At 44.0% G+C, this 16,376-nt stretch overlaps 1 protein-coding gene across 2 annotated transcripts in view; it reads right to left on the bottom strand.

Annotated features, from left to right (window-relative positions):
• Positions 1-802: 802 nt before the first annotated feature.
• Positions 803-16,376, bottom strand: part of MAD1L1 (mitotic arrest deficient 1 like 1) — a 543,068-nt gene continuing 527,494 nt past the window's right edge. For both annotated transcript variants that reach the window (XM_050966318.1, XM_050966316.1), the window contains exon 18: positions 803-2,221. In XM_050966318.1, the coding sequence (XP_050822275.1) occupies positions 2,063-2,221 (159 nt within the window). In that variant the 3' untranslated portion in view covers positions 803-2,062. The remainder of the gene's footprint in view (positions 2,222-16,376) is intronic.

Below are 16,376 nucleotides of genomic sequence, written 5' to 3'. Positions count from 1 at the left end.
CCCTCTGTTTCGCTAAGATAGTGGGTTTATTGTAAACTTACTAATTACTTCATTTCTCCTGCGGGGAGCCAGGAGAAAGATTTCCAGAAGCAGCTAGGCTCCACTATTATGTTGGCCGAGAAGTTGAGTGCGGTTGATGTTATGATTCATTTTCCCCATGACTGATGAAGGCGACTCTCAGTTCCATGTTGCGCATACGAAGCAGACAGCATTCCCCTGGCACAGAATGCCAGGCAATCCATCTTCAACCAGGAGAAAACGGCAAACTTTTACTATTGGTTTTCACTCAAATGGCTACGCTAACTGCCTGTAACCACTGTGCAAATGGGAGAGCTGTGATCCCTTCACAGCAGTTGCTCCTTCCATCACTTATGATAAGCTGGGTCTGGAGCAACTGTTTTCTTCCTGTGCTTGTAGCGCCAACTTTGTTTGCTATAGCTACTCCAGCGGGGAAAGACTGGGGCTAGAGTTGCTGTGACTGTCTTCAGAACTAACTTTCCTATGTGATTCCTGCTGAGAAGAGATGCAATACTGCCTTCCCACAGGGTTACGGAATAAAGTATAATGGGATGGCAAGGGGAAGCCATTGTATTGGCAGGAATCTCTGTTGTATAATGTCTTAGGCTAGTATCGTTTCTGGTACTGATGAGATGTGCCTGGAGAACCGAAGGGCTGGGTAATACGCCCTCCCTTCCTGTGGTAAAATCAACCCAAGCATCACTGATTGACCATCCATTATCAAACAGATATCAGTGAAGCCACGGAAGGTGCAAATGCTTAATAAAAGAAGCATACACCCAGATGGGGAAGTGACACTTTATTCTGAAAAACAAACTAACTAACCCCCCTCCATCATAGTACAAGATTTCAGAGCTGTCAGAAAGGTCCCTCAGCAGAGTCAGGAGAGAAAGGTGGTGGTGGTGGTGAGAGTTACACCCAGTAATACAAGAAGGTGACAACCCTGGCTATGGACACTGGGCTACAAAACAGCAATTCAAGTGAATATACCACACAGAGGCCATCCACTCCCTGCTCCTTTCCCTGTGTTCCTGAGATAAGCCAAGCAACCCCTGAGAGTCTTGCGCAAGGAAGGAAAAGCACTCAAGCGACATCTAAGCACTGGGCATACAGCACAAGAGGGAGAAAGAGAGATGGGTGCTGAGTTCTGGCAAACCAGGATCTGGAGTTATGAAGGACTAGATCTCGCAAAGTTTTATGTCTTGAAAGACTGTCAACTCGCATTGATCAGCGAGCTGTCTATGAGAGCAGGCTGTATCCAAAGGGCTCAATTATCCATCCATAACTCCAGTCCTCCACAAATGTCCTGCACTCCCAGAAGGCAACCCTAAGTCCTCATTAGTTGGTGGCAGCTTGAGCTGTCATCTCCCCTAGAGCCTGTGGTCTCTGTTTTAAAGAGCTTTCAGTTGGGAGAGGTTGAGACCCAATTCAACAGGATTGTCCTGCAAGAAGCTGGGACTTGAGCAGCTGTGAGCTCCCCAAAGCTGGCATTCTCATGCTCTTCCTGACAGCGACTCCTGTTGAGACTGGCTACATAAGAGGCTGGTAATTTAATAAAAAGGTCTCAATGTTCATAAACAGGGGGGTAGGGAGTTGGCAAAAGGGAACTCTGACCTGGAGTTACACATGCTCTCCCCTGGAAATATTACTGTGGAAATCTGCATGTGTGTGGTGGGCTGAGAGCTGTCAGAGAGATTGGTTAGTAAAATCAACATAAAAAAAGATAGGCCTTTGGGTTGGACAAATATTGCCAAGGAATAATTGGACTTTGGGCCAAAGGAATGTGACTCCAGCTCAGGAGGAAGCAGGAAATGCCTTCTTCATTCAGACTCCTTGGCTGACTCTTCAAACAGACATGAAGAGTTTGGGGAGAAAAGGAGAGAGGGGACTTCAAAAGAAATTGGAAGCAACCGAATGCAGCAGAAGAAACAAAAAGAACTTGGCATGGCTAGCTCATGGAACCCCTTTCCACTGCACTAGACTGGTCAGTGGTGAAACAATGATAGTCACACGTCCAAAGTACAAGGCTGGGATTCAGTGAGGGCTAAGCACAGGTCTGATGGCTGAAGAGTTCGAGGGTTACAGCGCTGAGGAATGCTGGTATGCTGTCCTGGTGCAGCAGGTGCAGGTCAATGAGCTCACGGATTGTGAGAGAGAATTCAGTTTCCAGAAGTTGCATCTTCCCACCAGAAGAGCTGGAGGCCTGAGGGGAGAAGGAAGAGGTGGAGGGAGGGGAAAAGGAAAAGAAATTGTTAATACATTAGGGTTTTATTTCACGCCAAATGCTGACGAATTCTAGCACTCTCGCTGTGGAGTCTCCTTCAGTGTGCATCTTATTCTAATCAAAGTAACGTTATCTACTGCAGAGCAGGTGTTCAACACATGATTTAATTGGACCATTATTAAGTTCTGCATTTCCAAAATCTCTGAACAATACCCCCCGTGTAAGCCTCAAATGAATAATGAATTATAAGGCAGTAGGAAGAATGTTTAAAATATCTTGAAAACAAACTTTAAAGGTTCTGAACAATTAATACATGCAGTCACAGCAGAAAATGCAGAACCAGGGATGCTTTAGATGAGAAATCTTTGAATAGCCTGGTCTTGGGAGGCAGGAAATATTCAAAGAGCTCTTTCTCCATTATTATTATTAACTCCATCAAAGTTCTTAAGCCCCTCCTCTCTTGGAGGATAAGGAGACATGTTTTCAATGAACATTCCCTTTAAATGAGCCAATGATCTACCTTTAACTAGCCCCCTTAGTTCAGGTATGTCTACACTGCGATAAAAGACTGACAGCATGGCTGTAGCTGGCCTAGGTCAGCTGGCTCGGGTTGAGGAGCTATACAATTGCAGTGTCTACATTCAGACTTGGGCTCAAGCCCGTGCTCCGAGACCTACCCATCAACTAGTGGCGTCTCAGAGCCTGGGCTCCAGCCTGAGCCCGAACGTTTACGCTGCAATTTCATAGCGCTGCAAGCCAAGCGCCTGGGCTCTGAGACTCAGTGCTGTGAGTTATTTATCACAGTATAGACAGCCCTGCTTCACACACCCAGGTGCTTTGCTGATGGAAGAAATTATTCCAGAGACATACATATAGAAGGGTGGAATCCCAATACACGGGGAAAATCTCCTCTCGTCATAACATAGGTTATAAAATGGATAAAGAAGCAAAATGCAAGAGGAGGCAAAGGATGCTTTGAGAGCCCCTCATGCCACAGGCAGCACAAAATCTGCTTGTTTATTAATAAACCAGCAAAACTATCACAATGGAAATTCAAATTTTTCTCCCCAGACATTTCCCTTTGGGGAACGATTACTGCTCCTCATCTACCACCTTAATGAAGCAAAGCTAGAGGCAACACAAGCACTGCCTAACAGTTCAACCTGCTTTCGTAACAGGACATTCCCTATCCACAGTCTATGCAGCAGAAGGGCAACCCTGAAGCAGCTCAGGTGGAACCGCCCGCTCTCAAAAGGGATATCAATGCCTTGAGCTGTGGATGTTTGTGCGCGCAGGCAGCACGTATCTTCACCTGCCAGAAGGGCAGCAATAATGTCAGGGAAGCACCAAAGGCCCCAGGGATCTGTTTGTTTCCAATTTCATGTTTTCAAGGGTCAGGATTAATTTCATTATGAACTTCTCATGTAAATGTCACTTCTGATTGTGAGGCGTGCAAGGCACAGAGGAAGCCTCTGTCACACCAATGCCGGGGAGGGGATTTAAACAAGATTCTATAGTGGAAAAGTAAATTAAGAGTTTGTTTAAAGCTCTTCCACTTCAGTTCAGCTTAATGTTCATTTCTCTTTATGAACTACTCCAGATGGCGAAGTTTAGAGCCTTAATCCTTTGTTTAGCGGAGCCACCCGCCTTGCTTTCTGAGCATCCACTGTGAAACTGGGTCAGATAGGGACAAATTGAAGAGACTGGGAAAGATGAAAAACTGGCAAATGGCAGAGAGAAAGGGAACTAGGTCAGTGAGGGATATGCATTTGCAATCTATGCACAAGCCCAGGCACAGTGTGGAGCTCTTACACAGCCTTGAATTAGACCATAGGCCAGATGCTATCAATCAAAGATGTGCCGAGGAGGCCAGATTTTGGTTTGCAAATCCAAGCCCATGGGTGTTGGATCTGGTTCTATGTGACCTGGAACACTAAAGTTTAGGCTGGTGAGAGGAAGAGCCAAATATTATGGAGGCACAAGTTTTGTCTTTATAGTCAAGCTGAGTTGAATTTTGCAACTCTCTGCTATGTATGAAAAATACAGTGTCTCCTCCCCAAAATTATTGCCCTTATTCTTTGGGCACAGAATTAATTTTCTGAGAATTTACAAGAAAACCCATGTAGGTCTTTAAGAAGTTTAGTTCCCACTGTCAGACTGTTTATTTGTTCCTTATGAGCTCAGTAATGGAATTACCCAAATGTTTCAAAACTCTGTATAGTTAGAACTCAGTGAAATTTTGTGTGCAAGCTACTTCGAATACTTGTTTATTTACTGAGGATTAATTGTCATTTGTCCCCCATTAGTCTGAAAGTTTCTGATTCAGCAGAGGCAGAATAATAATGTTCTACTACAGAAAATTCCATAAAGAGCTTAATTCTTTCAAAATGTCCATGGTCATCTCCAACTGTTTTCAACAAGACTGAGCGTTCCTTGGCCTCCTGACAGCATAGAGGGACACCATCTTCCTTGATTGGGAACAAGAGGAGGTGGTACCTGCTTTTAAAGAGAGCAGTTTAACTAAGCTCAGTTTGTAACAATGGGAGAAAAGGAGGAGAAAATTTTACCTACTCACCTCAGCTGACACAAACTTTCATTTATGAAAAATAATGGAAAAAAATGACTATAATAATCCTAAAGATGCTAGAGGCAGCAGGAATTTGGAGAACAAGAGGAAAGAAGAAACTGAGGTTGAACAATCTTGCTTCTTTTTAGTGCTCTGGTCCTTCTGGTGAATCAAAGTAGTTTACTCATTGGCTTAACTTGCTAGTACACTTTGGTTGCTTCTGTACGGCTCTCCAGTGACATAAAGCAGCCAGAGTGTACCAATGAATCTGGACATAAACGCTGAAATAAAAATGAATTAAAAGTTGATAACTGGTATTTTCAAATCACAAGAAATATCACGCGACATTCTCTTTGCATTTCTTAGTGTTCACATACGCTATTATGTACTAAAAAATAATCCCCAGATAAACAAGGAAATTGCCAGACAAAAACACTGTTATGATAGGGCTAAGGTTGAGAGGACATGTCAGTAATTTAGGGTAAAATACATTACAGGAATGTAATTATCACCAAAGCAAGCATTAAAAAACCAGGAGATTCGGAGTTAAAGCCAAACTTAAAAAGGCCAAATATAGTCAGGCAAGGAAATGCATAGGGGACCTAAAGAACCTTAAATCTCCTCAGTAGTGATGGCAGATGCGAGGAAAAAAATGTCTAATGTGTCTTTAAAAATCAGCTCAATCTAATCTGGGGCCAAACCCACGAAAATGTCTTATTCATAGTTGTGTGCATGTTGTTACTTTTAGAGATGTGTAAGAAAAAGCAGCATGACTTAGAGCTGGACTGAATACGTGGGTCCACTGAGAGGGCCGAGTCAAAGAGGATACCTAAGTTATGGGCCTAGTTTTGCCACTTTTGGTTAATGGGCAAATCAAGGTGGCTTGTTTGGGGTTTGCAAAACCAAAGCCAGGGCAGTTCAGATCGAGGTTCTATTTCATCCAACCCACCAACATTTTGGGGAACAGACATTTCAGTTTTGGCCTGTTTCCATTATCAATCCATTCTGTGTTCAGAAATATAAAGGATCTTTATCAGGAAAGCAATTTAAATGAGGCAAAACACTCTCTACTACGTACTGGTATGTGCCTGACCCAGGATAAGAGTTCCAAGAACCTTACTAGGCTTTGTACTTCTAGGCTGCATTGCCCTATTGAGTGATTACAAAATCAGAAGCAGCTTTTTGGCCATGTAGTAAGAACGGGACAAGTGGGATCCGTCTACTATGCGGTGACATGAACTTCCAGCAGTCGCTTTTCAACCTCCTCAGAGAAAGGAGTCTTTAGTACAATTGCTTTTCCATAAGAGACAAGATTAGCTGTTCCCAGTCAGAAGAAAACATCATAAATCTTCCTTTTAACTCTGGAAATTGGTAAATTATTCAAGGCTTTATAGTTTTTTATATTTTTTTTGAAGGGAGAGACTTGCATTACAGATAAAGCCTTGTGTCAGCACTCAGTCCTTTAAGAGAACCAGGTACCTTGGAACTTGTGTGCCATTTCCATTTGTTCCACTCTATTTATCTGTTTGTGCAGGAGATGAAGGCCTGAGTGGGATCTAAAGCTCATCATGGAAAGTGAATGCCTGAGAGAGGTGAGCAGCCCAGCAAGGGAGCTGCTGGCTCCCTTTCAGTCACAGGATAAACTTTCTATTTGTCTCACACTCTGCTCATTCCATCTGCAGCCAAACACTTCAGTCAATATCTGTGTTTCAAGCTGCAGATTTATTTTGGCATTAGGAAAAGCACAGAAAGTGGAGAAGGGTTGGAACAGAGTAGCCTCTCCCATCCCATTCCTCTCATGAATGCCAAGATGATCAGTCTTGCTGCAGGCCTGGAAAAAGAGCAATGCCGGTTTGCATTCAATCGCTGCACTTACAGAGAGGCTAAGTGTCTGTAACGTGAGCATCACAGGAAAGCAAACATTAGCTCCTCTCACCTCCAGCAGGCATCACCCTCACGCATGGCACAATAATGATCTAAAGCAGACTATGCTCACAACACCCAGGGACACTAGATGCTGCAAAAAGTAAAGTGTCTTCTTCTGAGGAGGTCACCCCTGGCAGCTGCCAGGACCATGCTGGTGTTTGTAAGTGATGCAGCAATGTATGAAGTACAAAGGAGGATCACTTGTCTTTGTCACTTCAGCAGGACATATACATGGGTTCAGACCGTGCCAGTGTTGCTACAGGGTATGGTTGAGATTACACTTTCTGTCTCAGCCTTTGTTACTTATAAACTTCCCAAAAAAGTGATATTCTGGGCTGAAATTTCTCTTTTCAGCCTGGTGACGATGTTGTTAAAGGTCTGATAACATTTTGTTTGGCTGTTTACAAGACATTCAAATGGTTCGGATGGATGTATGGGACAGGGACAACAATTCACACTCCCTGTCCCCAGGAACACTTTTGCAACTAGAAAATTAAAATAATGTACAAAAATCTATAAAGTGAAGCTTGGCATGAACTGTCATCAGTTCTCAGCAGACCAACCAGCTGGCGGCAAGAGGTCACACAACACATGGGTCAGACCCAGTGACAGAATGCTGGCCAACACATGGGAAAGGGAATCAAGCATTGTTTCAGCAAACGCCACAAGCACATTCAAAAGCTTGCAGCCATAAACAAACCTGACCCCATAGTGAGTTGGCCAGTGTCCTCTGTTCCAGTTTCCCACCTTGCTGTGGGAAAGTCTGACAAATGAATGACTCAAACACATCACGGTCCTCTGCCTCCGCTGCACCCCTGGAGTGCTGTGAGGAGAGGGAGGCAGGGGAGAGGGAAGCTGGGCTACAAAGGCCCCAGAAGAAGGTTGGCTGGGGGGAGAAGCAGCAGGGGAGAACAAGGGTAGGGGAAAGGCAGAAGAGGAGAAAATCCCATCATGATGTTTGATACAATTCAGGATTTCACCACAAAGTGGGGCAATCACCTCCTTTTCATATGAAAATCCACTGCTGTATCCATGGGTGATGTACAAAAGAGATGCACGATGTAGGAGGAACACACTTCTGAGCATTCAGACGCATGCATGCAGTGTGTGCTACAGGGTCCTCACAGTGTGACTGTTTTCATACAGAGGGTTAAGGCCTAAGAGGATGTGGTGCTTGAACTGGATTGGCAGAGTGACTCTCTACCCCCTTGACACAGTGAGGAACTTCATTATTGTGCAGATGAAACTCTGCAATACTCCAAAGTGAATGGGGCACCTTTATTTTCAAGGCTTCGTTTTATTAGGTGTTTTAATGAACAAGTAACCTGTTGCCCCAGTGACATTTACTCAGGGAAGCTACTTAGGCTGCTCCATCTCATCTGCTAAGATGTCTGCATTGCTCTTCTCACTCTGTGGAATCACCTGCTGTGTGACCTCTTAATAGACTAAGACTTTAAATACATTGTAGGGAACAATCCTGTATGCGGCAGGGGACAGGACTGTGAAGCCTAATACCCATGGATCTATGATGCTCTCCACACCGTTCTCTTCAGCCCATGACACTTTCCCTCTTGTGCTATGGACTCATCCACCAAGACACCTGTACTGCCCTCCTCAACCCCTGGTATTATACTCATCTGCTGATACTCACAAGATGTCAAGTATCAGAGGGGTAGCCGTGTTAGTCTGGATCTGTAAAAGCAGCAAAGAATCCTGTGGCACCTTATAGACTAACAGACGTTTTGGAGCATGAGCTTTCGTGGGTGAATACCCACTTCCTCAGATGCATGCATCTGAGGAAGTGGGTATTCACCCACGAAAGCTCATGCTCCAAAATGTCTGTTAGTCTATAAGGTGCCACAGGATTCTTTGCTACTCACAAGATGGAACATCCTGCTGCACTACCTTTCATACGTCAAGGCCCCAGCTCTGCTGTGTCTAAGCCGGGGAGCCCCACACTACCTACCCTCCTTTATTCAGGGCTCTGTGGCACTCTTTTCACTTTATAAAACTCTGGCACCGACCTGGGCATCTCTTAGGAACTCTGCAACATTCTTACCCCACCTAATAACACATCAGTGTTATCATAGACCACTGCACAACCTGTATGCCAGCTTCCTAGCTGGACATGACACCTGCTCTCCTGTAAGCCATAAAAAAACCCTAATTCAAGTTCTTTAGTTTGCATGATTTACTTTTTATAGCTTCCTCGGCCAGTCTACTGCAGGGCTTCTCTTTTGCTGCCTACCCCAAATCACATGGTCTCTCCATCCATTAGTATGGTTAAATCTTGTCACAGTCCAACAAACCAATTTTAAAACCATTTTTTAAAGCAGTTGGCTCTGACCTTTAAACAAGAAAATATTTTCTTTTCTGCCTCTTGCTTTAGATTCTGAGATTTTTCTAAATGTCAAAGGTGTAGTGACCACACGCAGCTGTCAGAGAGAGAGAGAGAGAGAGAGAGGCAGCACAGCCTCAGAGAGGGCCCTAAGCCTGTTCTCGGGCTTCCAACGCCCAGCAAAGAGTACATGTTGAACACAAAGCTCATGTGTAAGAGTCTGTGTGTGCACACGCATACCCCCAAAGGAACATACATGAATAAAAGTATTTGCAAAGTCTGACTGCTCAGCTAAAAATACCACAATCAATTCCTCCTTCAAAGCTTGGCTGATGTTGTAAATTTAGGCCAGGGCAGGGTGGGATATAGAGATAGGATCTGATGGCCACATTTTTCTCCATGGAGTTGGTGCACTACTGCCTTCTCTTTAGTGTCTGTACCATGGGATTACTCTGTAGAGAGGGTAATTCTTGCTAAGTATCTTTTCCCCTTTAAACAGGCCTCTAGAAGATCTCTTCAAAGCTTAAAGGATGGAGAGACACAGAGGTGGGGGGGAGAGGGGCGTTGACAGGGAGACTGACTACTGAAATTATACAATTCAATCAGGAGGGTACTGAGGATCTGTATAATTGCTCAGACTTGGCTCTCTTGGGTGGCGATATCATTATCAAAATCCCCCAATTGAATTATGCTTCACTAATCAATCTCTCCTAAGCATTACACCCTGCTCAAATATCAGGTCCCCAGGTAGCTAGCAAATCACTGTAATTAGAGGCTGTTCATTTAAAATGATAGAAATATTTAAAAAAAAACAAAAAAAAACCAAATTTGCCCACAAGATGTGGTTGTGCCTGGAAATATTTATGAGTTTACAGAACTCCCAGTCTATTGCTTCTGTTCGTTTATTTTTGTAGTAACCAGCAGGTTTTGTTCGCCTGTGACATCATGCTAGCATGCCCTACAGGACACTTAATGACTGAGCATTAATAAGGCCGTGTGGTTGTCCATCAATCAGGGAACACTGCCTTTCACAAAAATGACCTCTCCTTGTCTTCAGCTAAATTCCCTTTCCCCATAATATTCTCCCTAAAAAAGGGAGAACTAGTTCTTTATAATAATTGCTTCTTGCCAAGACCTCTGATCCCCATGTGGCAAGCTTGAAATATAAAGTGGATTTATGAGGCAGAAGGGGACGGACGTCTCTATAAAGTGCCTTCCAGGGAACGTAATGAAAAAGCTGCTCTTAACTGCTGAGCGAAGTGGACCAAGTGCCTGGCAATCCAGGATGAAAATTGAATACTGGGGCAGGGTAAGGGAGGAACAACCCCATGCATATGTCGAGATTTATGACAAACACTTCCTGTCTCTTGCTTATTATTCAATATTGAGATGAACCACAACTCCTGTCTCTTTAGTACAGGCATCCATCTCATGCACTTCCATCTTTAATCTGGAACATGACCCAGGTTTTATATACACAAGTGATAAAAAACTGCCTGAGCACCGGCTGTTACACTAACTCAGTGTCAAAGGAAATGAGTAAGTGGAGCGCTGCACATGGGCAAGTTCCTTCACACAACCACGCGCTTTGACTTATGTGCATACATCTGCGCAGGCCCCAGGAGATGGCAAAAAGGGAAATTTAAACACCAATACCAACATTTGTCAAACTGTATCCACTTCTCTCCTGGGGAGTAAACCAGTGGATGTTAGTCCTGGGAGAGAAAAAGCATGTGATGGATGACTTTTCTTCTGTCATGAGGTCTCCCACAAATTGCTGCTGTTTCGATAGTAAAAAGTGACACCCAAAAATGAGAGGAAACGTCTCAGGCTTTAAATAAAGAGAAGAATTTATAAATATTTATACTATTTGATAAGTACTACTGATTTCTTGCATTCGTTTATTCAGATAGCACCTTTTGATCCTGAAATATGTACTTACAAACTATTATTTTCACAACCTTACTCCATTACTGAGGCAGCCACCTCTGGGGTGGAATTTGGCAACTATTTAATGGCACACAGAAACACTGCACAACAGTTTAGGATAGGAAGAGACAAATACCATATTCTAATGAGATAAAAATACACTCAGGGGACTTCCCCTAAACAAAATACTCTTGGTAGCCTACAGGTATGCCTACACTGCAATAAAAAACCTGCAGCACAGAGTCTCAGAGACTGGGTCAGCTGACTTGGGCTCACGCTGCGGGGCTAAAAATTGCAATGTAGATGTTTGGGCTTGGGCTGCAGCTCGGCTCTGAGATCCAGCCCCATTGTGGGGGTCTCAGAGCCCAGGTTCCAGCCCAAGCCTGAATGTTTACACTAATTTTATAGCCTTGTAGCCCGAGCCCCATGACCCTGACTAAGTTGACCAGGGCGAGCCATGGCCATGCCACAGCTCTTTTATTGCTGTGGAGACATACCCAGCAAGGCTAAGCATAAGATCCTATGTTATAACTTCCTACCAGGCCTCTGGCTAGTAGAAATAGCTGATGTTTGGACCTACCTCTGAGGTATTCCAAAATGTCTTCCATCAAAAAAGAAAATGAGTGCTTAAGAGAATAAGGTATGGAATCCACAGATTTTTTTCAAATACCAACCAATAAAATCCCAAATGTGGGATTATGTCTTTGAACCAAATTCCTCCTTGTCCATTGGTAAAGAGTTCGATACCTTTAAAAAAATCAGTGCTGTTACAGTATCTTAGTTTTAGAAGCAAGGAAGAGGTACTAACCTCTCAGCCATTGGTACTGCACCTAGAGAGAAATGGACATACGTGTCCTAACATGACTGGTGTCAAAGTAAAGCTTCTGAATAGCTGGACTGCTAGGATGTCCATGCTGCAACTTCCTGACCACCTGTGCAGTGACCATATCGGAATGGTCAGACTGAGGAGTGAATGGCAAACAAGCTATGAAGGCAGAGTGAATGGTTACCAAACATTAACAGCCTCTACCACATGTGCTCTGTAAAGTGGAATGCCAACCCACTGTAGGACAGACAAATTAGACACAGAAAAATCTCTCATTACTTCCTCTAAAATGACTCTGGACTTTTACACTGCAATGCTAGGGGCTATTGTTTAGCTAAATTTACATTTCTCCTCTCCATGTAAATAAAGGAAAATAGCAGCCATGGACTCGCCTAATGAGATCTCCCGTCCAAAGGTATTCTGGAGACTAGTGATAAGTTTCTCCATCCTTTTTGATAAAATCAGAGCATGAGGTTCTGGAGTAAGACAGAAACATGGCTGCAATTCCAGCCAGCCAGCACCTGGCTCCCCAGAAGGTACACTGCAAGACGACCAAAAACAAGCATGGACCTCATACTGCAGACAACTTGAGGGAGGTGATAGGGCCTGGGAACAGAACCCCGTATCTGAGAGTCCCCAGTTTAGAAGCGGAACTAGCTACAGTAACAGGCACATTCATTTTTAAAGTTCTCTTCCTCACTGGGAGGATTGGAAGGAAAAAGGGAAAGAGGATACCTGCTTCCAGGAACAACGAGGTTAACAACTGAGAAAGAAGAAGGTGGACTAGGATGATCTGTATAGGCTCTGATTAATAGGTCTCTGTGCTTGCTGCTTCCTGTAACGGGGTGCCATTTAGCTTTGTTCTGAACTGTAGTTCTGAATGGTAAAACAAGGGAGAGAACATGTAGAACAAAGCTTGCAAAATATTTGTGTGAGTGCAAGAGACGGAAGTGGTATTAAGGTGAATTTAGATGGCAACATTTCATAAACTACCTTGCTGCTGGTGCAATGAACTGCTGAGCTTCAAGAGACACCATACAACCTTCACCAATGAGAAAGACGTTGCCTGCATTTTCACTACTCACTGAGTGCTAACACTGATTCCACAGACACTCACCACTCTTCTGCTCACTCTCTCTGCATTGTGTTCCTGCCAGGGGCCTCTAGTTTCCTTATTTTCCCTTCTCCAAATTATAACAAATAGGCAGAAAAATAGACACAAGCCTGTGGCTGCAGTGATTAATGTGACTCAGGGGTCGTGCAGACTTCAGGATTCACTAGTTACCAGCTGAAAAACAAATTCCTCTTGTTTCAGGAGATGGCTTTTCTCTTTGCCAGAGACAGTGGGTGACTGCACATCAGGGGAGAGAGGGGCTGGGAATGGTTAAATGAGCAGATTATATGAGATGCCTGTGAGGCATGTCTCACTGGAGTGACTGTTACTTTAGTATCCAGCAGACACCAGTGTGTGATTAATACGTTTATCTTTCTCATCTCCTTGGTAGCCTTATGGATGGGTTGTCATGGGCAGGGAACGGGAAAGGACAGAGAACTGAACAAAAAGATGTTGTGACCATCACTGTCGTAGGGAACCCATTGTGATTAACTTAACTACAATCAGATATTAGAGCTTAGGAGTTTGACCATGGGATTGGGTAGTGTATAAAAAGTATGCCTGCTCCTATCCATCCAAGCAGCGTAGGGTTTGTGCAGGGCGAAGTAACATATGGGCCAAATGGCAGATTACATTGATAATTTGCATCAAGTTTATTCATTACCCTCTTCTAGTTCTTATTTAGTTCTAATCTGGCTCCCTGGGCAAAATTTGGGTTCAAACCCAGAGTCAAGAAAAGCAATGGTACGCCCTTAGTCTCCTGTATGCAAAGTCACTACAGAGCAGCACATTCTGTACTACATGGAGTAAAATCACTGTTCAAAAAGGAGAAAGAAAAATATAGCCACACGAAGATATAAAAAAAGCCTCAGAGCCTGACCCTCTCTGAGGCTCCAGGCATGAAATATCAGACTTCAACCTATCACCAGTTGTCCTTGCATAGAATTGAATCTTGGTGCTTTATGACTCCTATATAATCGCTGTCTACCATTGCTAAGTTTTCATTTGGGCATCAGAGTAACCTCAGTTACTCTTGAAACTTCCATGGCTCAGTGTTGTCAACTCTCATCATTTTATTGTGAATTTAGAAATTCTGCTTTTTTTTTTTTACCTGTTTCATGAAAACAACTAAAAGCCACCAACTCACAACTTATTCAAAATGTCCACCCTCTCCAATCACTATCCAATCAAGATGGCTGCCATTTCACTACGATCTGTCTGCATGAGGCAGTGAGACTATCACTAATAAAGAAGACTGCCACCGCCTACTTTTCAATGAGACCAAAGACATGCCCAGAGGCAAAATGGCTGCCAATCCATGGTTGGAGGAGCTAGAGAGGATGCCCCAATAGGACACAGAGAATGTGAAAGCAGTGATGACACTACAAAAGCATGCATGGGGAGACTGAGGAGGGAGCAGGAGATAGATTTAGGGCCTGCAGGAGAATGCGGGGGAGCAGGAGACTAAAGGGGATGATGTAGTGTGAGGAGCCAGAGGGAAACCAATGTGGTGCAGGAGACTGAAGGAGTGAAGAAGATAGTGGCAGGGAGAGGAAGAGGGATAGAATAACAGCTCCTCCACCTGCAGGTAGCAGAGGGGAAGGGGACAGGGACTCTGAGCAGCCAAGGAGGACTCAGTTTTGCATATGTATTTGAAGCTGGATTTTGACCCTGAAAAGCTCACATACACTTTGGGGGCAGGTGGCTTCCTCCTACAATGTCACAAATCAGAATGCAAATAACTCCCCTCCCCAACACACCCACACCCACACACCCCTTTTAATCCAATCTCATGGTTTTTGAACACATGGGGTTGGTGTTAGTAGTGACTCTACTCATGACATGATTCACCAAGACTGGCAAATTCACGCACAGTAGAAACTAGGGACTGGGACACTAAGCAGATCAATTAACTTGCCACCCAAAATACAGCACAGTAACTCCTCACTTAAAGTCGTTCCGGTTAATGTTGTTTCATTGTTACGTTGCTGATAAATTAGAGAACATGCTTGTTTAAAGGTGCGCAATGCTCCCTTATAATGTTGTTTGGCAGCCGCATGGTTTGTCCACTGCTTGCAGAAAGAGCAGGGGCAGGCGCTGTCAGGGTGTCCCCACTCACTCCTGCTCCTCGCTTACCCCATCTCTCAGGGCTCAGGACGGAGGAAGCTGGCAGCAGCTGCTGTCTCAACTTGCTGATCTACTTAAAAAGGCAATGTACATAGAGTGGGATCAGTGTACTTAAAGAGGCAATACGCATCTCTCTCTCATACCCATGATGTGGGTCTCTGTTTCTATCTGCCATACTGTCTCTCCTCCCTCCATTTATGCTGCTCTGTAGAGTGTGAGGCTACTTTTAACAACACTGCGTTAACCCTTGAGTGCTCAGCCAAGTGCTAGTTCATAATTTAGCAGTAAAGCATTCCCTGGGAAATATCCCATCCTCTTCCACCCTCTGACTTCAACACCTCAACCAAGCTTCACAATCATCATTGCTGCGTACAGTATTAAACTGTTTGTTTAAAACTTATACTGTGTGTGTATAGATATATAGTCTTTTGTCTGGTGAAATTTTTTTTCCTGGAACCTAACCCTCCCTATTTACATTAATTCTTATGGGGAAATTGGATTAGCTTAACATCATTTTGCTTAAAGTCACATTTTTCAGGAACATAACTACAACGCTAAGTAAGGAGTTACTGTATGTTTTCTCAAAGTCAGACCTGAAATTAATGGGCGAGTACTGGGAAGCCTAGAGTTAAACTGTGAGGAAGTAGGAATTTTCTGTAATATTTTTATGACTCCTATATGTTCCTCAGTTTCCCCCTGTACTTTGCATTGCTACCTACTGCAGGAAAAAGGTTTCAGTCTGCTCTTGGAGGCAGTGCATGCAGTACATGAAGTGTGTCACCTTGCTGTCTGGGCCACAACAAATGGGTCACTAAGGAACTGGCTGAAACCAACCCAGATCAACAGAGGGGCCGAATGGACAACAAAAGCCCCAACAACTGAACAATCGACACTCAACAGCAGGAAGCTCCAGCAGGTGGGGTTGTGAATTCAGCACAGCCCTGCCTGGAGACAAAGTACTGGACGGTGACTAGCAAGGGATAAAGACTGAGCTTCTAGAAGAAGCTGGTTTCTCTCATCTGGAACTGACTAAGGGTTCAGAGACAGACAGAGCCTGAAATGAAATCCATTACAGCTTGGCTGGTGGATTGCTTTGGCTTGGCCAGATGGACTATTATTTTGACCTTCACTTCTCTGTGCTAAGGATGTCAGAGGCTGTGTTCCAGTTGACTAATAAACCTACTATTTTGAATAGACTGTCTGGTGTCACTGCAAATACATGCTGAGGTGCATCGGTCCTTGAAGAGTGTACAAGCCTCTAACCAGCAGTTATTTCACTTGGACTCACTGGGAAAAACTCACTGCATG

This window comes from Gopherus flavomarginatus, chromosome 9, assembly GCF_025201925.1.
Source record: "Gopherus flavomarginatus isolate rGopFla2 chromosome 9, rGopFla2.mat.asm, whole genome shotgun sequence".
NCBI classification, from domain to species: Eukaryota; Metazoa; Chordata; order Testudines; family Testudinidae; genus Gopherus; species Gopherus flavomarginatus.
This window is presented reverse-complemented; position numbering and strand designations above follow the sequence as displayed.